At 46.8% G+C, this 26,985-nt stretch overlaps 1 protein-coding gene across 1 annotated transcript in view; it reads left to right on the top strand.

The window, feature by feature from the left end:
• The first annotated feature begins 1,290 nt into the window (after positions 1-1,290).
• The window catches only part of SNTB1 (syntrophin beta 1), a 116,242-nt gene continuing 90,547 nt past the window's right edge, over positions 1,291-26,985 (top strand). Inside the window, exon 1 of the mRNA XM_074577749.1 lies at positions 1,291-2,000. Coding sequence (XP_074433850.1) covers positions 1,478-2,000 — 523 coding nt within the window. The 5' untranslated portion in view covers positions 1,291-1,477. The remainder of the gene's footprint in view (positions 2,001-26,985) is intronic.

Raw genomic sequence — 26,985 nt, 5'->3', positions numbered from 1 at the left:
TTTTCTCCGCCCACCCATTATCCTTGAATAACCCATGGCCCGTGGGTTCCCGCTCTCCCTAGGCGCAGGGCTGCGTTCCAGCCGGGGAGGAGGGACCCACGCACAGCCTGGGTCAGGCAGCAGACGAAGGAGGGTTGGGGCCTCCTTCTGCCCTCTTTTAGAAAGAAGGGGGTGTGATTTGTGTAGCCCAGCGTGAGGGCCGTGGTCTGAGAGACTCTACTAAACCGAGGCAAGCTTGTCCGGGGACGATCCCATATGTGGGTCCCACCCACGCTGACAAGATGAGTCCCAAGTTAACCTGAGGCACCTGTGTATACCTGGGAGTAAAACCCTGCTGTCAGAAATGAATGGCATCGCCTAAGAGAGGAGCAAGATGCTGCATTTAGGGACCCACATGACTCATGTGGCTGAAATGAATGGGACTAACAACGTCCCTGGCCACCCCAGCCTCCCCAAAGTGTTGATCTCACATACACCAAATGGTCCAGAACCGCTGGGGTTTTCAGCCCAGCTTAGGAAGGAGCAGAAACAAAGGCATTCCAGGAGGTGCCTGGTGTCTGCCAAGTCACATCACTGTGTGGCAGCACCCCCAGGCCCGCTGGTGGCATCTCCAAACCAGCAATGTGAAAGCTTCGTCCTCTCTGGTGTCGGAGTTGGAGCCCCGAGCCCTCACCAGGCACCAAACCGCTCCCGAGGAGGAAGGTGAGCATGGGAAAAACTGCAGTGTGGCCTCAGTAGGCCTTAAAGTTTGTAATCAAACGGCAAAGAAAACAGTTTCAAAATGTGCAAAAGGATCCATGAGAATCAGTTACCACCTTCATCCTACAAAGCCGTGAAACAACTTGGATTCTACTGTCATAGCGTTGAAATTTAACCACCTTTGTGCTGCCTATGAGTTTTCATCTACTTTATAAAAAAAAAAAAAGAAAAAAACCAAAAGAAGTCCCTGGGAACGCCAAAGTTGCCTTTTCGCTAACGCTTCTCCGCCGCTGCTTTCCTCCGCCGCCCTGCGACACCCCGGCAGCGGGACGGGAGCTGCCGGCGGCCGTCACCGCCGCTCCCGGCCGGTGCCTTCAGCGCTAAATGCCACCGCACCCCGCGGCTCCGCCACGACGTGTCCCCGCGACGTGTCCGTGGGAGGGGCGGGACACCCCCGGCGACACCCCCCCAACACACACACACACTCACAGCCCCGACACCACACACACTCACAGCCCCGACACCACGCACCCACCCCCCGCGCCCCCGCACACACACACACACACACACACACACACACACACACACGCGGCGGCAGCGGGCGGCGCCGCCAGGTGCGCCCGCCCCGTCGCGGCCCCCGGGGAGGGGCGGCCGCGGCTCCTCGCCCCACCCCGCCGCGCCGGGAGCTCGCCGCCCCCCGGCTGAAGTCCGGTGCCGCCGTGCCGCGCCGTGCCGTGCCGGGGGTGCCGTCACTCGGCGCTTCCAGCATGCTCCTAAGATGGCGGTAGCGGCGGCGGGCGGCGGCGGGGGCGGCCGGGCGCAGCGCAGCGGCTGGCTGGAAGTTTTGGTGCGGGAGCGGTGGCACAAAGTGCTGGCCAACTTGGGCGGCGAGGCGCTGGTGCTGAGCGGCGAGGAGCGCCCCGACGGGGCGGCCCACAACGGGCTGGGGGGCGATGGGGCGGCGTGCCGCGGGGCCGAGGGCGGCGGGGGGGCGGCGGCGGTGCGCACCGCCTTCACCGACCCCCCCGAGCAGGTGCCCGAGGCCGTCTCCAACAAGAAGCGGTGCGTGAAGGTGCTGAAGCAGGAGCTGGGCGGGCTGGGCATCAGCATCAAGGGGGGCAAGGAGAACAAGATGCCCATCCTCATCAGCAAGATCTTCAAGGGGCTGGCGGCCGACCAGACCCAGGCCCTCTACGTGGGCGATGCCATCCTGGCCGTCAACGGCACCGACCTGCGGGATGCCACCCACGACGAGGCGGTGCAGGCGCTCAAGCGGGCCGGCAAGGAGGTGCTGCTGGAAGGTAGGGGACCGGGGGACGGGGGGCGGCCCGGCCGCCGGCACGTCCCGGGGCGGGAGGCTTTGGGGCAGGTCGGCTCGGCTGCCGAAGAGGCGGCGGAGCCGAGCCCGGGGCGGTGGGATGAAGAGCCGCCCCCCTGCTTCTCGTCCCGCTCCTCCGGGCGGCTTTCCAGCCGAGAATAGTTTTATTCCCCCCAACCCCGAGCCGCGCCGGGACTCCCGACGGCGTGAGTTAGCGTCGTAGCCCCTCGGGAAGGGACGAGCGGGCTGCCGGGGACCTGGGCTCGAACTGTCCGTCCTCCTGTCAGCCGCCAGAGCCCCCCGCAAGCCCCGTCCGTGCGCGGCCGCCGGAGCCCCCCGCAGCCCCGTCTCGTCCCGGCGGCGGGTCGGTTCCCAGGCTGAGGGGTGACGGTGGGAGCCTGGCCCACCCCCGCTGGGGCGAGGGATCTTTAGGATCTGCCGCCTGGGCGTTTTGACGGCTTTTTAGCCCAAGAAAAGTGGGGGGAGTAGGGTGCCGGGAGAGGAGGGGTTAACGGAGTGCAGGAGCCCCCGCGGGCAGTAAGCGAAGGGCTTGGGGGACTCTTCCCCAGCCAGCTCGAAAAGCCCCGAGTTTTGTGCGGTTCTTCCTTGCCCCCTTCCCCCACCCAACTCCCGACTAGGGAAAAGGGGGGAAAAGGGGCTTGAATGAAGCTGGCGGTGCCTCGCTGACACGTGAACCATCCCCGCAAAGCAGCGACTTTCGTTTCCTTGCTCAAGGGTGACAGAAACAGTTTTGTAAGAAGTAGCGTTAGGAACCGAGCCCGGCGTAAGGAGCAGACGTTGGTGTGTGTGGAGGAGGCGTGGAGGGAGGGTGTCCCCGGCAGGGTCCCCCCCAGAACGGGTGGGATGTTGGGGAAGGTGTGAGCCAGAAGCAGAGCCGGGTTCCCCAGGACAGCGAGTTCACGAGGTGTTCACAGGCGTTTCATCCTCCTCTGCTCACAAGGACTAATTGACGTGCTCCACCTGAGAGAACGAACAGCTTCAGAAATGCCCTTGGCACGTGTTTGATAAAGGGATTGCGTATTTCCCCAGAAGTTCATTTAACTGGAGGTCAGTGGCATTTGAGGCATGCTGCTGCGCCTTCTTCCCCTGTGCCATCGCCTTCCTCCGAGCTACGGTCCCTGTAGCCCTTCGGTAGCGCACAGGTTTTCACAGGTGTCTTTTTGGTGCTTATTCTGAGGAGCAAAGGAGGTGTACAACCAACTATGGCATAAAGCGACAGAAAAAGTTTGAAGGGGAGGGAAGGTGAGAAAACATCAACTGCAGTAGTGTACACTGAGAAACTATTTGATGTTGTCGACATGACAGTGAAGGAGTTAGTGTCCCGTGAGGACTGAAGAAGCTGAGGGCAATTGCATCTCCCCTCCCTGCCTGCCCAGCGCAGCTCCCGGGACCAAAGTGCATCTCGTTCCAGGCGAACCGCTTACGAAAGTACCTGTGAAGTCTTAACATAAACTTCTCCTGGAGGTCTGAATTGAGGCTGTTGCATCTAGATTCTGTCACTGGTTTGTTTACGCAGTTTAAGGTCTCCTTGGGGTGCAGGCCAGGCAAAGGCTGACTTTTGGTGGGATGTAATGAGTCATGTATATATGTGCTTGCAACAGTCTCCCTGCCGATGCACGGTGCCTGCAGTAACAGCACCTGAACACGCTGCTGCTGTATGAGTCTTAAAAAAACCTTCGTTTTTCTTCCCAGCGGTAGCGAAGATGAAGCCGTTTCAGGTGGACTCTTAGCACCCTCCTTCTCTCCGCTCCTTTCACCATCGCGGCTATTTTCTTGCATTCCTCTGCTCGGTGAAGGCTGACGTGCCGCAGTGGTTGTTTCTGCGTCTGAGTTTGTAATTTGTAAATCGAGAGCATACTTCAGTAGTCATCCCTGTGTCAGGTTAAAATATTCTGACGCTGAACTCAGTATTTTGTCCTGCTTTTCTCTTGCTATTTCAGTGGAGTAACCAAAAGGAGAGCTGGCCGCAGCATTGCCCCGGGAGGTGCTACTCCTTCAGTGGGGAACCTCTCTACCTGAATGCCTTCTGTAAACAGGCAGTTTAAAACAATTCCCTGCCATTCAATTTCCCACTTTGAAGCTCCTTCAGCAGCAGCACAATCTAAAACGGTCTTTTTATTACTAAAGGAAGGAAAATCCAAAAATGGTTATTTTTCCCTTTAAAGAGAGAGCGCCTTGATTTTCCTTTCCTTCCAGACTATAGGAGTTTGCCGTTTCCTGACTTCTTAGAGAGTTATATATTGCAAAAAGCAGCCTGCGCTGGGGCAGGGCGAGACCCCTGCGCAGCTCCTCTTTAGGATCTTTCTCCAATTAACAGAGCAAGGACAGCGTGTGTTTCCAGGGTCAAAATGTAACCTTTACATTTTCAGGGAGATTCTGAGACTTGCTTGTGACATCCAGAACCAGGAAAGATGAACTTGCAAAGGCACGGCAAGGTGTGAAGCAGGAGGGGCGCATTTCAGGATGCCGCAGGGTTCTGGGTGTCGCCCAATGCGTTCTGCCTTCCTGGAAAGGGTCTTATGGTTGAGTATTTCCTAGAGGTTATCGGCAGTGACGATGCGGTCAGTATGGCTCAATACACCCAACATCAGAGTGCTGGAGCCGGTCTGTTATACTCCTGAAATTGCTTGCTCAGTGAGATGAGGCATTTACCAGCTCAGCACTAAACTGTAGTCTCTCCGGCATTCCTGTGCAGGGAGGAAGGGAGCGAAAAATCCCTCCCCAAGCCCTCTGCACCATGCGTGGTCAGCAGGGCTGGCACTGGCGGGGGTGGGGTGGCAGGAGGTAGAAGGTCTGCGAAGAGGGGAAGGGATGGGGCAGTGCTTCATTTTAACTTGTCCCTTTTGCTCCATTGATCATCGTCTCTGAGCTGCTGGGAACAGAGATTATTTGCAGGAGGGTTAAGGGTGGCAGAGCTGCAGGAGCTGTGCTGGTGTGGGGTGGCACGGCTGTAAAGCCCCGTGGGATGGGTCCTATTCTGACAAGTTTAATAGTCATCCTGGGCTGTTGTGTCCTCTCATTTTGCACCCTGTCTTACAGGTCTGATCTGTGGGGGCTGGCCAGGGTGCCCTGAAATCAGGTAGGATTTGATAAACGGAAGGGAAATAAGTCAACAGGTGACGCTGCCATAGGAGGACCTGTAAGAAGGTTCAAGAGGAGAAGGAAGTGATGGTGAGGAGGGCTTGAGCCCCAAGAAATCCTCCTCTCTCCTCATCTGCAGGGATGGACCTCTTCTGCTCGCAGGGTTTGATTTCCTATGAGATTTCCATCACGGCTTGGACATGGGTGCAGGGGAGCAAAGCAGCCAGTGAGCAGGGGCAGGGGCAGCATTAGTGTTGGGCTTGTTGGGCCCAGGTGTTCAGTACATCAGGACGGACCTTCTCACCAGCGTTTAAGAGCGCAAAGGGTTTCCCTACGTGAGACACGAGGCAGCCTCCTTGTACAATGCGTATTTGCAGGCAGCTAAAATTATGACAGCTAGTGTTTGTACATATAGTTTCCCTGTGGTTCGGTTACATTGGGTCTTCTTAAATAAGCACTTTGGAACATCAGGCAGCCCCTCTTGCGCGGTGTGAGGCACATTACATTCAAGTGACTCTCAAGACACAAAAGGTGTTTGTTTTAATCAAAGCATCCTAGATGAGAGCAGTCCCTCGGCATGCTCTGCAACCGAGCTGGTTGTGCTTTACTCGTATTCTCTATGTGTTCGGTAAAAAAAATGAAAAATTGAAGTAGCCTGTGCTAATGTCAGGCAGGACCCCTCTGCATGATGCTGTATTTGGATGTGGAAGAAAAAAAACCCATTAGTGTGTTTTTTGCAAGCTAGCTGCAGGATGTTTTTTTAGATTGCATCACTTCCTAACTTGTCAAATGTGCGTGGACAAGCTTCTGATGAAGTGGTGGAAGATATGTAGCGGGAAAAGGAGCATCTTCTCAGTGTTGCCAGAGTTTTTTATTGGGTTTGAGTGATTCCCAGTTAAGTTAACACAATTGCAAGGCAGGGGTTACAGCTCCCTGGAGAAGTGGCTCTCGGAGCCTCTCTGGGTTTGCAGAAATTTCCTGCAGAGAGGCAGCCCCCTGCCTAGTGAATTTTAGCATATGGACAGTATACTATAGTCCTCTTCTGTAGCCCTCTTGGGACTAATCCACAGCTTTAAAGCAATGTAACAATAAGCAGGGTGCAATCTGTACTGTGGTAACGTGTATTATCTTCCAAACAATATTTCTGTAAGAACTGTAAGGATTCTCCCCTTCCTACCCTTTTACAATTTTCTTTGGATGAAGCAAAGCGATTCTGCCTTTGTGAATTACGTGTTGAAATAGTGTAAAATAGGCCCCGGCTACCTGTTGGCTGTATTTTTCTATCTTATCTATGTTTTCGTATTTCTTTCAGTGAAGTAGTGACAACAGGAGATTTCTGTGGGTTAACAAAAATACAATATTTACCCAAGAAAGTGCGTCTCTTGCAAGCATAGGGGAAAAATGAGGCACAGGGCACTTAACAAGTGCCTACGTGACATAGCTACGTACTGCAGTCAGGGCTGTAAATCTCAGTGATTGCAAATTGTATGCATAGTTATTCGCACTTCCAGTAAACGTATGGAGAAAACACTTCACCTTTTTTTTTTTTTTTTTTTTTTTTCCTGGTGCCAGCAAATACGCACTCAGGGAAATGCTTTGTACTTAAAGGCCACACTGCGTTTCACAGCCTGTGCAGCTGCCCTTGGCACATAGCGGTTTGAAAGTGAAATTGAAAGGGAAAGGAGCAGGTAATCTTATTCTCAAGAATACCAGGTCTAAGCAGTCCTCGAGAATGTCACTTTTGATTGTTTCAGCTGCCTGTGGCTGATGGGGAAGCTTGAGTGGGAACACTTGATGTGTCTTTCATTGATTAGATTAGATTACAGGCTAATTTAGCAGTCCAGACAGTCTGTATCACCTTTCACTGATAAGAATCAGTACATCCTCTTTGCAGCAAATCTGGTACAAGTCCTCTTTCTCAGTTACTGTAAAGAAAATAAGGCAGTTGTGGGTAACACATTCCTGGATTTATTTGGACCAAGTGCAGCATACCCCCTCAGCCCGCCCACCTTGGAAATCATATACTAAGTCCTGTAGGAGGGACTTAGTACCAGCGCCTTAAGGGTGCTTAGAAGATTAAATATGTCTAGGGATCTGGGATTCAATTGCACGTACAGAGTCTACATGTTAAGTATCATTAGGAAAAAAAGCATTTTTTAAAATCCCAGCAGTAATTCCTTTGTGGAAAATCAAATTGAAAACTTGGTATAACTCTTTGAAGAATCTTTAGACCATTAGACAGAGTAAAATTGAAAGCTGAAGGCTTTTGCTGTAGTTAATGAAACTGTGTTTGTATCTTAATTTTGCCATGGCAGGTGCCTTTTCACTTTCCCACCCTCCCAGGAAGGTGTTTTCACACGGGTGGTCGCCAGCAGCGTCGCCTGCCCCCATCCCTGCCGCCCGCTGGGTACTCGCTGCACGTCCATCCCGAGGGAACTGCTGAGGAGTCTCCGTAATGCAAACCAGAGTTTGGATTTGGGACAGCCCAATACAGGTGCTGATCCCAATGCGTTGAGAAGGATTTTTAAATTTTTTTTTTACTTTCCTAATCTCACTGTTTTCATAACACAGGGTGTGGAGCTTCTCCTGGTAGTAATTTATCTGTAAATTTAAGTGTAGCATCCATTTGTGCGCATTGACAGTTCCTAAGTGTTGGAGAGATTACCATATCTATTTGTAATCTGTTCGAGTGGTCACTTACTTCCAGGCTTTAAGAACACATTACTTCCATTCCATTTTTCTAATTTAGATTTCTGATCATAGGATTATTTTGTACTTTATTCTGCAAGATTATGTTGCCATGGCTACTTGTTAGAATTGCTACAGCTACTTCAGTAGAAGGAAAATTGGAGGAAACAGTAGTTCAAGAGAGCAATAGCATACATCAATGAGCAAAAAATGATGGGAACAAAGCTGTCCCAGCAGTGCACTCTGGTTTTCCAAGTCTGAAAAAATTCTTCAAGCGTCTCAGAAAAATAGTCAGTGAGGAAGGGATGGTAGCAGTGTTTCTAGAACACGCAAAAAGTCTTTTAATTATATATCGTATAGGATTATTGAGTGGCCTCTATAACGTAGTTTTGATGGCCTTGATGTGGTGGGTGGAGGTGAGTGAGGTTCATCTCTCTTACCCCCTCCCAACCCCCCCGTTGGTCTCACTACAGTGGCTGGTGCAAAGTGAGCTTCGCTTGGCTCGGCTATGTCACCTCTCCAAACCTTCAACTATGTCGAGCAGAGAAAAATACTGCTGTCAGCATAAGCCGTGCCTGTGCCCAGGGTCTTTGCCAGGACATCTGTACTCGGAGCGATCAGGGAGAGCATCGTACTGTTGTGGCGGATTGGGAAAGAGCTGGGACTCTGAATAGTAGGAATAAATAGCCTGTTTTGGCAGAGGCACAAAGCTCGTTGTAGAGATGGGAAGGAACATCAGGGGAGTGGCAGCATTCGGTACATGCCTCGCAGAGCGTCTCTGCAAGGAGGGGGTGAGAAGATGTTCGAGGTGAGGCATGGCTGATTGGGGCTAGAGAAGTTTGTGACAAACTACAAGGTACGTAGAAAGTGTGCAGTGCCACTTGTTGCTCATGCTACATGTTGGAAGGTGTGTTATGAGCCTCCGTCACGCTCTTAAATAAATGGCTGTCAGCTGCTATTTTGCAGGACCAAGAAAAGTGCTCGGTGAGGCTCGGTCTCCATGCTTTAAAAGATGGCTAATGGCCCTGCCTTCTGTGCCTTGCACTTCTGGAAGAGAGAGGATTCATTGAAATGATGGCACCCAGCCTCTTGCAAAATCTAAGAGTCCAGCAATACTGAGTAATGAACCAGGGCACAAAAGTTTTTTACCTAACTCAGCTTGCAGGACAAGTTGGGAAAAGACAAAATTGGTTTGTCCATCATCCACTTAGCTATCAAAGCATACTTTTCTCTAAAACGTAAGTTAACAAACTTGCTTACAACAGGTTTAATCAGCTGTGACTGGTCCTTCAGTTTGCTTCACCACCAGATATTGCCTTGCTGTTGGGTTAAGTTTGTTCCTTCACGTAAATTAAATTAAGGGACATAATTTCTGCATAACTGTTTGGCAGACTTGAATTTCCGACTGCTACTACTGTACACTTCTGTTACGGTCTGGTTTTAATTTTGTCTGCCTAGAACTTGAACTACTGAACTGGTTATGGCTTTCACTGCGCGTATACTAAGGGCACGACAGAGTAGGTCACTGCCAAAGCAGCTCATCTGTATTGTAGCAATTGGGTAAAGTCTTCTTAATTGTAAGGAAATAAGCCAGAACAGTAGACGTGGAGAAACTGTCTCTGATTAGAAATGATTAACATACGGCACACTCCTTTTAAAAATGTCGTGCAGCTTTTTGCTGAACTGTTGGAAGTCATGCTTGTTGGCGCAGCTCTAAAAGCCGTCAAAACTAAGGCTGTGGCTGTGCTTATTCCTCACGGCTCCGGGATGTTTCCATCTAAAGATGACATTGGAGCAGCGAGTCCGCTTCAGGCAGCGCCTAGGTGAGTGACTTGTGTGTGTGTGCACCTGCGTGAATAGCTTCTGTTCACTGCAATAGCATGCTAAAAATTGGTAAATTGCTGGCATGGTGGAAGTATCTGAGAAACAGGATCCCTTTCTCCCAGTGTCTGAAAGTTAGAGACATATCATAACATAAAAATAAAATTAAAACCCTTTTTTTTTTTTTTTTTTAAAAAAAAGGGCAGTATCAGAATATAGATTCACTTCTAGCAGAGGAGGCACAACTTAGCTGATTTACTCCAACAGATAACATGACCTCATGGGACTATTTATCAGCCTCATGTGCCCTTTCAGAGAAATAGGGCCATTAGTTAAGCTTTATGTTCCATTTGCCATAGGCATATTCTTCTGGTGCAATACATATGTTGGCTTTTAACATAATCAAGTAGTTATGAGAGAGTATTGAAAGCTATACCATGGAAGTAACGTATTGCTGCTCTCGTCTGAGTTATTTCAATAATAGCCATTTCCAGGATGATTTACTGTACTAACACATGTGTTTTAACTGCCATTGGCTCTGATTCTGCCAGGGGAGCAGTGTGAAGGTGAAGATGCTGGAGGGGTTTAGTGTTATCCGGCACGTAGCTTTATGAGGCTGCTTTAAGCTAATGGTTTTAATTCAGGCAGTGAGAGTTTATCTGTTTATCCCGGAGTTTGGGCTCTAGTCACTGGGAAGCAGCCTGGACGGACTGAGGCGGTAGTGGGGCTGGCAGGACAGCAGTGGCAGACGTGATTTCCCTCGTAGGAGGCAGCTTCCTGTTGGTCTTACTCTTGTCGGGCAGGAGCCAGCGGATTCCTTCTCTTGCTGACGTGAAGCCAAACGAGGGATTTAATTATGGGATGTTCAGGAGTATTTTCCAGGAATGAGGTGAGAGGATTTGCCTTCAGTACTTGCTGTTTGAATTCTTTGTGGGGATTTTTTGATTTGTTTTGTTTTGTTGGGGATGCTGTGGACAGGTAAAAAGGCATCCAAATTACCATTGTTTCCCAAAGAACACGTTATCCTTGGTAGCTGTCTGCCCCTTTTGCTTTATTTGTCCTGTCTCATGCAGTGGCAGACTCTCCTGGTACACAGCCTCCATCAGCAATGTGTGGCTGGGATGGAGGGATGTCTGCAGAGAACCAGCAGGATTCTTGTAGGATTACCTCCCGTATAAATACGCACCTAGGCACAGAGACACACACCAGAAGATGTACTTATATACATACTTCTGTAATGAACAGCCCCAGCAACAGGCATTCCTTGTTCAGGATTTGACCATCAAATGTGCTTGAGGCCAACATGGTCGTGCCAGTTTTAGGCTGCTGGGGCTGGAGAGGCTGAGCTGCTGCCCGTGTTACCCATTGGGTCTCTCCCCTGCGAGAATCTGTTGAATAAAGATGTGCTTACTGCAAGAGAAGGGGACCGAGCTTCAAGCTGGAATGACTCGGATGATGACAGCCAGCTCTTGGTGAAGAGCTCCAGGTGTTACTGCTGTGCTTTGCCTAAATTAAACCCATCTAGATTTTTGATGCTCAGGTAAATGGCCGGTCAAAGTGTTAACATAGCTCAAATTCTTCAAACAGCTGTGGAAGCCCTAGGCACGCTGGCGGGGAGAGACACAAGCAACACTTAAATCTGCCGACGCACCTGAAGGTGCTACAGATGCTACAGCTAATCTGCTCAAAGCCGCTGTTGCTCTCATGGCTTCTGCTGCCCTCTTCTTTCCAGGGGTAGCAGTTGGGTTGCAGGCTGATGCCAGGGTGTTTATAGACACGGCTCTCATCTAGCCCTGGGGACGAAATCTGTATTTCTGCCTTAAAGAAGGTAAAAGAACCTCATAGTAACTTCAGTCTTCTTCATGTTTGTGGAACGCTGGAGAAGTGTCCTTCCAAAAAGGCAGTAAAAGCAAACAGCCCTTTCATTCAGGAAGAATGCAAGTGAAAGCAACTGGTTTTAAGACGTTCCCAGTCCATTCAGTGAACGGCTGTCTGTATAAATAAGCCAGACCTAAGTGATGTACAAGGGCAGGTCATAAAGAAAACATTGCAGTAACAAACTAGTGGAATTTCCACTTAGCACATTAAAATCAACCCTGAAAGGCTCCATTAAGGAAAGCCGTAAGTTGAAGTTCTGAGAGATGGCATATAAAATATCCCTGAAACTAAAAATGATCCTCTGTCAGTTTTATGTTTTCCTTTCACTGTGTTATATCTGTTTTAATAAACATGTGGGATAGACTATCAAAAGAGCAGCACTTTGTCTGTGAAGCCTTGAGGAAATAAATAGTGAGTCTGGGCATATTATAAATTTCACCTAATAAAAATAAACTTAAATTGATTCTGGGCTTTGCCTGTCTAAGGACTGCTATGCTAAGACCATTCTGTGTTGATCTTTTTTTATATATATACACACATTGAACTTTTCTCCTAGGCATACCTTGAAATGTTGGTATTTAATGCTTGAGTTTTCATTCAAGTACTGCCAGAGCTTTCTGTCCATGTGCATAAACAGTATTAAGACCCTAGAAAGGTTTCGAGGGTCACTCTCTTTAACAAAATATCGAGGAACAAATACCTTTTTGTTTTTGAGGGAGGAAAGGAAGGGTTGACTTGAAAACACACAAGTTTCTGCGGGAATACTTATGATGTTTTAATTTGAAATGGCATCTTATAATTAAAAAGAAAGCAATTTCCTTTCAAAAAGGCTCACTTGAACTTGCATTTAAGAACTTTTCTAAGTAGAGTTTTCTCTGTGGAATAGCAGAGAAAGTACCTTCCCCTCATGGAGAATGTTTGCAATCACGTCACGTTTATCAACAGGAAATTTTCATGGCCAAAAAGTTTTGACCAACTCAATGCAGTAGTTTTTTCCCATTTTGTTAAAATATGTAGTTAATTTCTGTAAGTGCAGGTATTTATTCTGTTCTTTGGAAACTTTAGACATGCTGTTCTCCTTAATCACTTTGTTCTGTTACTTTTCTATCAATTCACCCATTGTACGAAGTGAATAACGATGTATATTTGGTATGAGCCAAGACAGATACGCTTCCAGTGGAGAAGTCACAACTGATATATTATATGAATTCCTGTAAGACATTTATGTTTGATCTTTTCAGTTAGTCATAGTTCTGGGGGTACAATTCCTTGTTTCTGTGAAACGCACAGCAGAAGCCTTGAATACAGAGGGAAATGAGGAAGAAACTTCTCGAGTCTCTAAAACTTGCCTAAAATAGCTCTTCGAGGTGTAATTTTAATACCTCCTCAATGCAACAGTAAATTAAATTGGCCCACTACTTTTTTAGCTTTTGCTGTATTAAAGACTTCGTGTAGAACTGTATGTATATGAAGGAATCAAGAAGTGTTCATGAAACCACGAAGGGTAGGAAATTATTTTTAGGGGGGGATATGCACTGCATTATTTTGTTCCTTTTTTTTCCCCCCTTTGCTTTCTTTCTGTTCACTCTTGCGTTGGCTGATGTTGGTTTAGGAACGCCTTTAAATGTAGCTGTTTAATTTCAGAGCTGACCTAGCCCTGGCGTGGGCACAGCTATAAATGTCTATCAGCAATATTACATGGGCACAAGGTACAAGTGGGTACACACAGATAGCATATGCGTGAGCTTGCATGTGTGTTCTACATGGATTATCTTGTATCCAAGACAGAATTTGTTTGTTGTCAGCGCTATGTAGATTACTTTAATTGTTCTATGAAAATGGAAATAAATAGAGTCTTGATTATACCTGCACTGAAGGAGTCTCTGGGTTCATTCATTTGCTGGAGTGCTTCACAGGAGGCAATTTTGGGCTTTCTCAGGGTCTGTGTTCTCCGCCTGGACCCCACCATCATGTCCAGCTGGCTGTGGCCAAGCCACCAGCGGCGAGCGGGTGATGGCCGGGCTGGTGGGACAACCTGCCGTTGCTGGAGAGTGCTGAGAAAGGAGAGTGAACAGGGAGCAGAAGACAGGAGAGCGAAAGCCGCCTCCTATTCAATTTGGCATGAATTTTCCCATTGATTTCAGTGGGATTAGGATATTTTTTAGCCGGCGATATTGACATAAATCACTGAGGGGGGGGGAAAAATGCTGACGCAGCTTTATCCTGTCTCTGACACTTACTGCATTAATTCTCCTTTACAATAATATGGATGGATATTTGGTCCTTCCTGGGTGTTGACTCACTTTGCTGGCTTCCTGCGTGGCTGAAAAGACCTGCTGGCGAGCTTTTCAGTCGAGGCTCTGTGTTATCATGCAGCTTTACTGTGCTCAGCAAACCAAACCTGCCTCCACATCCCTTTCGGCTTGTCCTTCCTCCCTTCCCGCTCCCCCAAAGCCCCACGCGCAGAAGCATTGTAAAACAGACGGGGCAGCAGTTCAGTCTCGGAGTTCAGTCATTTTGTGCAATAATAATTGATTAAACAATCGTTATTTCTTAACCTACTGTTCAGTGCTGATCACAAAGGTTGAGTAATTGAGCGCAGTGGGATCTGTGCCTAAGCTGTGGGTCCTTGTCTCAATTTAGAAAAGCATCCGAATGTTACTTCTGCAAACCTGCAAGGTTTCTCTTAAATTCCAGAGTGACAGATACTGTATCAACAGCTTTCCAAAGGATGTTTCGGGTTTTCTTTCTGGTTGAGAGCTAAGCTCTGACCTCTGCAACAGCAGAGGCACACTAAAAATAATGTTTAACTGGAGCAGGAAGCAGTCATTGTTTTTGGAGACAACAAAAATGTAGTTTCAGGTGAAGGCCGGTTTGTAGAGTTATGTTTTTCTCCAAAAAGCTGCATCCAGCAGAAATTTGACCTCTTTCCTGTTGAACGGCAGTTTGTAAGTGCCCTCCCGCCCTCTCTATAGGACTGTCAATGCGTAGATGGTTCTCCAGGAGAAATCAGAGTTTGCTGCTACCTTGGTGCCGTTGCAGTGTATAATCATCAGAGGGATTCTGGGCGTGCAGAGCACCCCAAGCCCAAAGCCTCAGCGGCTCTTCCCCCTGACCCGACAACACAACGGTCTTCTCCCCCCTGAATTTTCTGGATATCATTCGCCTCCTTCCTGGCTTCCGACTGCATCATTGAGGATGCGAAGCAACATCAGAAAAAAAGTTTGATGTTTATCAGCCTGATTATGCAGGAAAACCTGCAGCTGTAGCTTAACAAGTAATTGCATAATCAAAATGTTGGCTGGCTGACTTTATCCCGGCTGGCTGCTCTCTGTGTCTGAACGCTGGCAGATCCCTGCTGGGGTTGAACGCCGTGTCCGGGGCAGGCTTCATCAGCAGCTGATGGCCACCTGGCTAACAGCCAAGCCTGGTGGTTTTCGTTATCTCTAAAGTGGTGCAAAGTTGCAACCGCAGTTTGAGGGCGATTGAAAAGTGACAGAATTGGTATCGTCACAAGATGGTACATAAGCTGCAAGCCTGCTGTAATTCGTGTCCGAGGTCTTGGGAGAATTTGGGTTAGCTCAGGAGCCCGGAGGTCTCCAGGCCTGGAATGCAACCCCATGACCTTGTGTTTTTTTCTCCTTTTAAATATAGGCATCATTAGAAAATACAGTGAGTTGAAACTAACCCCTAATTTTAAGCCTGTAATCATAGCTTTAGAAGAGTGTTGCAAAGAAGGCTGTTACAGTATGACGTGAAGAGTACACAGTTAAAGTAGAATAACTGATTCAGAAAAGTCAAGTGAGACACAGCTCTGCAATAACTCCATGCTTTTTGAATGTTATTTCCTTGATAAATGCTAGGAAAAGAGTAACATGAGTCTAATTCACCAGGCCCTTCAGCTGCAGTGCCCCTGGCATCAGCTCCTCTGGGGTTCAGTTCTGGTTGAAGGCCCCCATGGTGCAGCCTGAGCCCTCTAAATAGTTCTGCTAAAGATTTGGGTGAGCTGCAGTGGCCAAGGAGGCTGAAGAGGGCCTGTCGGCCTCAGCTTGCTCTGGGAGGAGGTTTGCTTGTGTCCCAGAACCATCTCCCTATTCAGTATGGGCACTGGCAGCCCACCTTGGGCCAGCCTTCCTCATGGCTGCCTGGCTGCATCCGCGGCTCCTCTGCATAGGTATTCCCTGAAAAGTGCTTGCAGAGCAAAATTAGGTCACGCCTTCTCTTCAGCCTTTAAATAAATATTGTATAATCACAATAAATGAAAATAATATTATATGGAGATACCCTGCTTTGCGGGCTGAGGCGGGGTGGGCAGGGAGCAAGGACAGTCAGAGCGCCCCATCCAGTTCTCTGCAGCGCGTGCGTAGGCTGGAGTTTAGTGTGTGTGGGCTCCTCTCTCTATGCCCCAATCCTGTAACTATATAGATCCAGATGTCCTTCTGCATACATCAGATATCGTAATATATTTCACTGAAGGTAAGTTTGGGTAAGGCTATGCAAGATGAAGACCCATGATTTTGTTTTTGCTCTCCTGTGGGCATACGAGTGCTGATTGCACTATGTAAAGCTGCTTGCTGTTAAGCCTGTCACTGTTCAAGGTGAGGAGAAAAAGTGTTTATGTTTTTATTATCATTCCTCCCTCCCAACCTACACAGCACCAAAACAAACAAGCAAATGGTAGCGATTGCCAAGGAGAGAAGAACCGTTTTGCAGATCATAGCTTTTTCCACTGGAAAAAATGTAGCCGTGTTTAACTTCTTTTTAAAGAGCGCCAATGTTGAGTATACAAATTAAACTCCAATTTACACATTCGAGATTTTCATGAGCACTTAACACAAGTATTCTCAAAGTGCAACATTTTGAGATAATGACATTTGCTAGGAACGGTCTTTGGGGAAATGGGACAGCATTTTGCGTTTTTACCCTTCCCCCTTGGACGCCAGCCTGGGTCAGGGCGGCGATGGGAGCCAGGCGGGAGGACTCCGGCCAGCTCTGAACAGATCAGCCTTTGTGTCCCCAGCACAAACATCCCTCTTCTTTCGGACGGAATGGGTAAAACGGGTTCTGCCCCAGCACGACCGGCTGTTTGCGGCTTGTCCATCAGCAGGACAGAGACAAGTGGCTCCTCTGTGTCCCCGTTAAAACGCTGCTGCAGAGCGAACCGTTGAGCAGGCAGTTAAACAGTTCCAATCTTTACAAGCCAAAGTTTAACATTGGCCATAAGGTGTTTCAGCTGTGTCACAAGACTGCCCAAGTGGCTGCCTCTGCAGAGGTTTTCTCCTTTGGTCAGAGGCTTGGAGCTGCTTCGCTGCCCTGGAGCACCGAGCGGTGCAGAGGTGCAGTGGTGCCCAGCAAAGTCGCTGCTGGCTGTTTATTTTTTTGGCAACTTAAGTCTTTAAGTGTGTAGTAGGAACACCTCTTGCAGGGACAAGTCAGCAATGACTTAGTAGTCAATGACTTAGTAGAATGAGAGGAAATGGCCTCAAGTTGCACCAGGGGAGGTTCAGATTGGAAATGAGGAAAAATTTCTTCACTGAAAGGGTTCTCGAGCACTGGAACAGGCTGCCCAGGGAAGTGGTGGAGTCACCATCCCTGGAGGCATGTAAAAGACCTGTAGGTGTGGTGTTTAGGCACATGGTTTACTGGTGGACTTGTCAATGTTAGGTTTACAGTTGGACTCAATGATCTTAAAGGTCTTTTCCAACCTAAATGATTCTATGATTCTGTGACAAAAAATGTTAATAACTTCTGTCATTATTTGTTACTTCAGGTGTGCTCTTGGGAAATTTAGGAGGAGACCTGGATTTGATGTAAGGAATCTAATTCTGCCGTTTTCCTTTGTATGATGCCTTACACTGATACTATTCAAGTTCTTGGTATTTTCACTAGTCCTAAATAAACTGTTCAACTCAAGTTACTTCCCAGGGCCCAAGAGCTATTCACAGTTTTTCCTGAGTGTGGTGTAGCTTGCAGCGCCTCTTACCTTCAGTAGCAGAGAGGAGAGATGTCTGGGACTGTAGTTTTGGGCTTTGCCAGTGTTGTTGGTATGGTTCCTTCAGCTTTATCTCAATTACCCATCAGAGGAGGAGGAGGAAGACACTTAAAAGCCATTGCTATCCTGTGCAGCTGGGATAGCTGATGCTATCCTGTTCAGCTGGGATTGCCCGTTCTCACCACTTAGCCTGGCACACTGTAAACTGCAGAGGTTAATTGGGCTGAAACTACTTGTAGCAAAGTGTGGAGTGTTTCCATCACCAGGGCCAATGCTTCCCACACCCTACCCACCATGTAGGGGCTGATTTCTGTGTTTGCTTGTTGTGCTCCAGATCCTTCTACCTCAGTTAGTGATATGGAGCCAGGCTTGAAACGTGAACAGCCGTGAAGCTGGAGCCTACAGGAGATGCATGTGTCACCTCCAAATGTTCTCTGTCTTTTTATCTGCAGCAATGGTGATGGGCTGTGAGAGGTGGGCCCAGTGGCTGGCTGCCAGGAAAGGCAGTATTGTAAATGTCTAGTAATACTGATTAGAAATCGAGTGCTGAAGAAGCTTTGTGCTGGAGCACAAAGTCCCTTCTTTGTTCCTCTAGCTCACTTGTTAGAGACTGATCCTTCTCCTCTGTCATTCTGGTCAGGGCTGGGCTTCAGCAAATAAAGCCAAGTGAAACATATCTTTTCCGGCCTAGTTAGCTGCCATGTTTGCTTCTGGGACATGGTTTTTGGTGTTCATGCTGTAGAGGTAACCACAGAGGGGAAATGAGCTCATGGCACCTTGGTGTGAGTGGTCCTGGCCATGGTCTTCCCTCCAGGACACAGGAGCACTGAGCCAGCACAGCATGAGACTGATTGTGGCTGGGATGTTATCATCACCCACCGATGTTTATTATATCCTGTGGGGTAGGAGGGAAAATGTCCCGCTGATACCATCCCCGTGCCACAACTGCCAGAGAAATCTGTCACCTTTGTAGTTTCAGACCTCGCTGGGCTCCTTGGCAGCATCCTGCAGCCAGACCGCAGCCCAGGCTTCTAGGTAGACTTTAATTTGCTACCAAGAGCTATCATAGCAATGGTTTAATTTATTTTGTTTTAAAGGAGCTATGAAGGGGATGTCATTTTTTTAGCACTCGGAGAGTGAAGAAGAGTCCTTTACCTCCTAAATTTTGGACGTTCTTGCATAATCATGAGATACGCTAACAGGGAAATGGGTTTTAACAAGGACGCAGAGCTAGAGGCCACATGAAACAAAATCTTAATCTAGGCTCTCGTCAAGCTGTGAGAAGGCATTTGACTTTGTTTTGAGGGGTAATGGATGGTAATGGATGGGATACAGTCTTTGCTCTTGAAGGAACATTATCTAATTGATTTGGGCTTTTGGTTGAAAGAATAAATCATTCTCTAATTTCCTCTTTTTTAAAAAACTTTTTTTTTATTTATAAAATGAACTTGCTTGTATAAAGCTTTTGCTGGCTTTATACTGTGCTTTTTTACTGATTGTGCAGTGACCTTTGCCATCCCCAAAATCTTAATTTCTAAGTCTAAGCATTAGAAGGTAGTAGGCAGAGAAAGATGCTTGTGATTTTGCTTTGGTTTTCCCCTTTCTTGGGGGTGTTCAGAGCTTTAGAAAGGATTGCTCTTACATTAGGCATTTAGGCTAGGCTGGGCACCCCTGCTCTCACGGTGGGCTGCAGAGACAGGAACAGGCTGAGTGGTTCTTTGGAGATGCCGCTCTCCCTCCTCACTCCCTCCGAGGGATACTAGCTTGGATTCCAGTTACATGTTTTAGGAGATTAAAGTTTTGTGACATAGATCCCTCCCTTACAATGTTTTTCCAGCTTTTGCTTCGCAACCCGAAGACAGTTCTCAGTTCTCCCTCAGTTACGTGGTTCTTCAGAATTGTGTTTTTGAGGGAAACACAGAATTTGTGCAGAGCAGGATACAATCCCAAGAGCAGAAAGTGTGACGTAGCTTTGTTGCAAGTAATATAAAAAAGCATATCTGCTGTTTTAGAATATTAGCATGTAATTGCATTGTACGTTGGCCTTGGCAAGAAACGTGCATAAGAAAAGCCCATCCCTGTGCTGCAGTGCACCTCTTCGTGGTTGCACTGATTTAACTATGCAATGTCGCGCCAGGAGCAGATTATTTTAAAATGACATAGGCTAAAGGTATGCTTCAGAAAAGGTGTCATCTCTAATGCTTGGTTTTTTGCTGATGGAATTTACAGAGCAGACTCGAAAGCGGTTGTGCTGGCAGAAGCGCCCGTTGGACTCCAGCGTGGGGCAGGAGAAGCGCTGAGGCTGGAGGAGGAACCCAGTGAGGTCATTTTGTCGCTGAGGCCAACGTGTTGTGAAACCAAAGCCTGAACTGAGCGGGGCTTTCCTGCCCTCCTCCTGGCCTCGGTGGCTCGTTCCTGCCTGTCTACCTGAGCTCTGACAACCGATCCCCTGTGGCCATGCTGCATGTTGGGGTGCTCCAGGTCCCCAAGGCAGCTGCCTGGGTGGCAGCCAGGTCAGGGGAAGCTTGAGTCATTAGAGGTCCCTTTTTGGGGACAGCTCGTGTTTAAGATCCATGTAAAGCCGTTGTGAAACTGCACCCATCGTGCTGAGGCTTGTCTTGTTATTGTCAACATGCAATGGATGAAAGCTGGCCCTGGTGAAACCAACTTCAAACACTCTATGATGGAGCAGGGCCAAGATCTCTCTTAGTGTTGCAAATTGTGCCACAGTTGAAAAGAAAAAAAACAACCCTTTTTTTGGAAAGCGCTAGACTAATATGTGACAATCTTGAATTTCCAGTGTTAATTGTGTCACCTATAAGTTAAAGTGTGCTTCTCACCTGCTTTGTATGCTGCATATCCCAGCTTTTATATAACCTTGTGTTGCTGCATAAAGGATTGATATAAATCTTTCATACAGGCTGTCTCCTGGATTGTGTGTGGGAGTGGGAAATTCTGCAGTTAAAAGTACCTGTCCTGAACAAAGGCTGGGTTGATTTGATAGCAGGAGGGCTGATCTTACAGTTGAAGTGAGGATCAAAAGCCAGAAAATGAGACACCTCCCACGACCACTGATGGGAGAGAAGAGGGACAGTCCAGTCTTGTAGTGCCCAGGAGCAAAGCACAGGCTCAGTGGAGACGCCAGAGTTGTGCTTATTTAAATACTGATTTGGATTAAGGCAGGAAGGGAATCTGAAATGCAGCAGCTTTACTGTTATACACCTTGCTTAGGGAATAAATGCATCTTAATCATGAATGAGTTTATGTACAGATGTTTATGCACAATTTATGTACAGTTCATGCTTTCACTAGCCGTGCATAGACATGTCTTAAAAGCTTCGAGTTCCTGGGCATGCTAAATTTGGTCCATACTGTGCAGCTGATGACACATTAAGTGTGGGACTCCTGTGATTTTTTTTAGTGCTTGCATGGGTCTCAGATCTAGCTGACGTGTTCCGTGCTAAACCCAACCACGCTGTATTTGCTCTGCCTTGAGGCCATTTAATTACATTGACTTCCCTTCCCATTTCACAGAGCTATAGCTGTTTGGGTTGCTTTGTGAGCTCTGCAACCTTTCCAAATGCTCTAGTTTATTTATGTAAGATTTTTTTAATATATTATTCCCTTACATATTCAGTCCCTGTCCTATTAGTAACCAATTTAACTTTTTTAACCTGTTGCTTATCGGTTCTGTCGTTTATGACTTCTTCCTTCTGAGTTTGGTGACACCAACCTAAATGTGCTGGTTCTTTGCACCTCAACCAGTATTTTGCTCTGTTGCATGCTCTTCTGACATATTAACTAATCTTGGAATGCTACTCAGACTACCAGGTGTTTGAATGCTTGAACACTTGCTTTCTTGGAAAAAATATGTTAATTTAAAAAAAAAAATAAATTCAGAATTGTAAGAAGCTTATCTTCATTAGCTAAATCAGAAAATTGTGAAGTGCTGCAAAGATATGAGGATAAAAACCCCAGAAAAATTTGGGATTAGCAGGCTCTGGTAGCGCTGAAAGGATCTTGGGAACTTGACTCACGTCTCAGATCAGGCAAAAGGGTAGTCACCCATTGGTTTGGTTGCAAGACTGCCTGCCTCATGCCCACAGGATGGCTTTGTATTTTCTTGTTCAGGACTTACAACGTATTTCTTAACGTGAGGCTGCTTTCCAGGTCCTTGCTTTGGCTCTTCCAGGAGATGCAGTACTGCAGTGTGGAAATGCAATTTTGCATGACCTAGAGAGACTTTACTGTATTAATCTGCGGTGAGTTAATGAACGTTGGAGAACTTGGAGCATGGTTGCATTAGACTTAAAACTTTTCTAAATAGTTGCTGCTGCAGTGCTGTCCTCCTTACACCCCCACCTATGTGTTCCTGACTCTTCTTTGCGTGGACCAGGCATTTACCTGAGTCTCTAGGGGTCAGCTTCAGGCAATTAAACCAGCAATAAAGTGGGGCTGTTGCACTGGCCATGCAGCCCTGAGCTGTCCCTTACACGAATCTTGGGGGGTTTGCAGTCAGGCAGGGAGTTGGTTCACCCAGCTAACCACGAGGAACGTGTTTTCAGGTTGTTTCATCAACAGGGTGAAAAAGATTCCCTACAGGAGCATCTTTTCTGATCCCTTTTCTGGCTCCGGCCCCACTTGCTTTGTGGTCAGAGTTACTGAATGGCACCTGACCGCGTCCCTTGGACTTGGGTTGGTTCATACGATGTCTTTTGTAGTTTCGTCCCCAATATAGCGCCCTCAGCGTGGCTGAGGGGGTGGCAAACAGTGATTCAAGGACAGGACCGAGAAGTTGGCCTAGGACTTCTTAAACCTGCTAGAGAAAGCACGATTACACGCTAACCAGTCTGAGCCCGCAGTTGGAAAGCATGGTTTGTGAGCAGCCACCAAACCCCTTGCTTTCGGTGGCAGCAGCCTTCTTCACATACTAACACATTGTTCTGGTTTGGTGGGTTTTTTTGTATCCCCTTAACTGATATGTTTTATCATAATGTCAGTTTATCTGAAACTTTCTAATTCTGGGAAAGTACAGGAAATAAGAACCATTTTGTCTGAAACCGTGACTAACTCCTTTTTTGCGGGGGGGGGGGGGGGGAGAGGGGGGGTGCCCCCCGCAAGACCATTAATTTGAATTAATAGACATGACAAAAAAGCACTAGAATGGGGTGGCTGTGGAGACCCCTCACTGCCAATAGCCCAGATGGCATCTCTCCAAACTCATGGTGTGGGCAGATGAATTGTGACACCTCACATATCTCTTTCGGTGCTATTTTATCATGGTTTTTGAGAAATCCGCACCAAAATTTCCCCCTCGGGACAGGACTGAACTGCATCAGCCCTCTTCAGAGATGGTCTTAGCAAGGAACTGGCTGTTTTCTGTGAAGACTCAGCCAACAGTGAAATCAGCAAGCCTGGAAATCACCACGGCTACATGAGCTCCTGGGCTTCAGGTTACCTTTTAAATATCCCTAAACAGTGTTAGGCTGAGTGCCCAGGAGAAAGTACACGGTGGAGGCACTCAGAAAACCTTCAGGGAGCTCTGGGTGTAGAGCAGGTGAACTGTGGCACTGTGTCAGCTTATCTTAACACTCGATACAGTAAAATCACCTTGTTTTCCCCCCCTCTCTCTCGTCGCCTTCTCCTCCTCTCCCCGCTCCCCGGTGGCTGGTGTGAGCTGCCAGCGTCCCTTTTGTTCAGAGAGGCTGTGGGGTGGTGCAGGTGACACCAGGATGGAGAGCGTGGCGTAGGGCGAAGGCAGAGGACCAGACTGTATAGTTATGCTTGACGCACCCATAAGGATGATTTATTTTTTTTCTTTCTTTTTCTTTTCTTTTGTATGTGAGCATCAGATATTTCACGCTGCATCTCTACACGTGCTCCTGTGTTGTTCTTGCTCTTCCAAACTCTTTTACCTGGCTCTGCAGGCTAATTTCTCTAGACCTCACAACCATTTATCTGTCATCCTTCCTTCTCCCTTAAACTTCACTTTTTTAATTTCTTTTTTTTCCCTTTAAGCTAGCACCAAGACCAAGTGCCTAGGCAGGAGTTTATGATACAAATCTTTGTTTCTTTGCTTTCCTGAACTTGCACCCTCCCTGAAAAGTGACCTGGGCTGACCGGGATCTGTGCCCTTTGCTGGAGCAGGAGCGGCTCTTTGTCAAAGCCTTTCTTGGCTTGTGGACTTTGTGCATGACTTACAGAAACTCCTCACCCAGTTTTAGTGGTGGGGCACACCCAGGTCTCAGCTTTAGTGGGGGCAAACCCAGGTCTCAGCTTTCGTAGGGGCAAACCCAGGTCTCAGCTGCACCTTTCTCAGCTTCTCAGAGAGGATAAAGCTATTGGAAGTTGAAGACTGAAACCCAGTTTTGCACGGGACAGAGGAGGTGGGAGGATTTGGAGTATTTCTTGCCACAGTGAAGGATTGTGGCCCAATTTCTTGCCACAATTTGCCGGAGGTGCAAAATGTGAGTTTGAGACTCAAAACATTTTTTTAAATTTATCTTGAAATTGAGCAAGCTGAATCTGGAAAGGTATGAAGGCATTGGTCTGCCTTAAGTTATTTCAGCAAAAGTATCGGCAGTCTTTACACCAGTGATGGTCCTGGAGGAACAGCATGGACCTCAGAAAGTAGGATTTTGTGTGCCGTAGCAATTTGAAACTTTCATTTTTAGGGTGAGCAAGCTAAAAAAAGTGTCCGATATTGAAACCTTTGTAAATATTGATGTTTAGTCCTGCTGATAAATCTAGAAATGCCCTCCTTAAATGAAGGTGCAGGTGGAGAGGTGGTAAATGTACTCTCTGAGAAAGTAAAAATACTTCTCCAAACCCAACAGAAATTAGCGATGAGGAGTCATCTGCCGTCTAATCCAGGGGACCTGCCAGAGTGAAGCTAGTGGCCCTCACTTCAGTTCAGGATTTCTGATGACTTATGCTTGAAAAGACAGTTCTTAATTTCCATGACAGAAGAATACCAAGTTTCACAAATGTTTCCGATTCACACATAAAAATAGATAAATGGAAATTTTTACCATCTCCTAAAGCTTCAAAGGAAGTAGTTGTGTTTAGTTAATTAGTTTTGCTGTTTAAATATCTAAAATCCATCCTGTCCTGGCTTATAGATTTAGTAATACGGATACGGATAGCCTGGGGGGAGCATATCTGCCCCGTAAACCCTTTTAGCTGATCGGTATTAGGAATGTATGTGAAATGTCAGCTTTGTTCAAATGCAGCAATAAAGAATGCTTTTCTAATGTGCGTCCTCTTAATCTGGTGCTTGATCGGAGGTTTTGGCTTCACAAACCAAAGCAGTAGAAAGGGTGAACAGGAAACAGCGTAGAAAACAAAAAGGAGCCAAAGCGTGTTCTTTGCAAAATAGATGAGGCTGATGCCTGGAGAGTTTGGCAGTAAGGGCATACAATCAGGCTAGCACACCGTTTTCTTCATGTGCTCTGTCTGAATCTGTGAAATACTCTGCGTGGTGTGCCTTCATCCATATGCAAGAGGAGCCCAACAATTCTCTGTTTGCCTTTTCTCTCTGCCTTCGTGTCTTCTGGGTCACCATTGTTTGTATGTTTTTCTGGTTCCCTCTCCTACGTGTCACCTGGTGCAACATCCTCATCGCAGCAAGCCCCCATCGCCTCTTCGACACCTAGACATGAGTAGTGAACCGAGCAGCCTCTGGAATTTAAGAAGGTTGCTTACACAAATGCATCGGAGCTGGGGTTTTATTTTAAAAAAAATTGCTCAGAAGTTGAACTGTTTAAAACACCTACTGGTTTGGTTCTGTGCTTTAGGTTATGAATTTTCGTGCTATTTCTGTTCTGTATTTGCTTCACACTAAATATGTAGTTATCTATGCCTTTCCCAAAACTACAAAAAGTGCAATTTAAAGGGATATATGCCCGTGTCTGAGGATTGGGTTTGTTACAAGCTTGCTAAGAAAACAGCCCTCGTATTCAGACCAATGGTATTTTCTACTCTTTTTTTTTTTCCTCCTAGAATCTCAGTTGCTGAAAAAAATGGGGAGAATGTCTCCATCAAAGCAGCATGTTACTAAGGCAGCAGTAATTGAAGGCCGAAGTTGTGCATAGAGGTGTTTGCGCATTTCTGTGCACAGTTTAACATCTTTGAAGCTGAGCAACAAAAATTTGCCCCTTTGTAAAATTAGAAGTCACTTTCAAAAATGTTTCTTTTAATGGTGGTAAAGCACATTGGAGTTCTCTGGTGGAAAACGGAAGCAAGAAATGAAGTTTGCCTAAGTTGTTTTGGCAAAGCCTTGTGTCTGCTGGATATTTAATAATGAAATTATTCTTTCCTAAATTGCAAGGGAACAAATATTATGGTTCAATTTAATGGGATCTTTAACTATGGCCAGTGCTAACATACTTTATTTGTTATAAGAGTGATTCTTTAGTTGCATCGTTAGTAGATGATCAAGTAGAGCCTTTGAATGCACTAAGACCGAAGGAGATTAAAAATAAAGAAAGTATATGTGTTTTCTTGAGTCTCAATCAGGTATTGGAACCTAATCCAAAGCCTTCTTAATTTGATAAAGTAGAAAGGAGTCTTTTCATTGACTTCAGTGTTCTTTGGATGAGTCTTCAGAAGAAAAACTCATTCGAACAATTTTATTCTTGTTACAAACATGCAAAGATAGAATCATTGAATCATAGAATCTTCATGGTTGGAAAGGACCTTTGAGATCATCGAGTCCAACCACACACACACAAAAAAAACCCCCTACAATCTCTGTCACTAGAGCATGCCCTGAAAATGTAATTAATGTAAGTAATGTATGGAATTGGATTTAGGCATATACCTTTTTAAACATTTTGGGGTTTGTTTGCATGGTTAGGAGACAAATAAGTAAGATTTTGATTGTGTGAAAACACATGCACTCATTAGGTAGGTACCTTTGCTGGTGAATAGGATTTTATGAATTTTTTTCATGTGGCCTCCTAATGGACTGTTGGGAATGTGACACTCCAATTCCTTCGCAGGTTGAGTGCTCTGAGCTTCTAAGCAAAAGATCTCATAAGACTCTTCCTTATTTATGCAGCTCTTAAATTGAAGCAAGTTGGGCCTTTGCAAATTCCCTTTATTTACTCAAGAAAAGCTTTTTTTTAGCCCATCTTTATGTGGGGGTACTAAGGGTATTGATATTTCAATCATCTTTATGGTGGCTAGGAGAATATTAATTGCAGGACTGGTTTGATTGATTTTGACAGTACTTTTTTATTATTTGAAGTAAGAAAGTTTATTTGGGGTTATAGGTGGACTGAGAGGAAAATGTCCTGCCTTTCAATAGTTTTCAATGCTGCTGGGAGATGCAAAGTGTTGTGTTGACCCAGCCCAGCAGACAGACCAGGATGTATTTTGTCTTGATCTCACTGTTGTGAAGGTATGAGATTACCTCCGAGAGGAGGACAGCTAGAGGGAAAATTAGTCTTGGGGCTTACTCAGCCAGTCTATCTCCAGCTGAGTC

Source organism: Larus michahellis, chromosome 2, assembly GCF_964199755.1.
Source record: "Larus michahellis chromosome 2, bLarMic1.1, whole genome shotgun sequence".
In the NCBI taxonomy this organism is placed as follows: Eukaryota; Metazoa; Chordata; class Aves; order Charadriiformes; family Laridae; genus Larus; species Larus michahellis.
The sequence above is the reverse complement of the archived record's forward strand: the minus strand, read 5'-3'. Positions and strand labels throughout refer to the sequence as shown.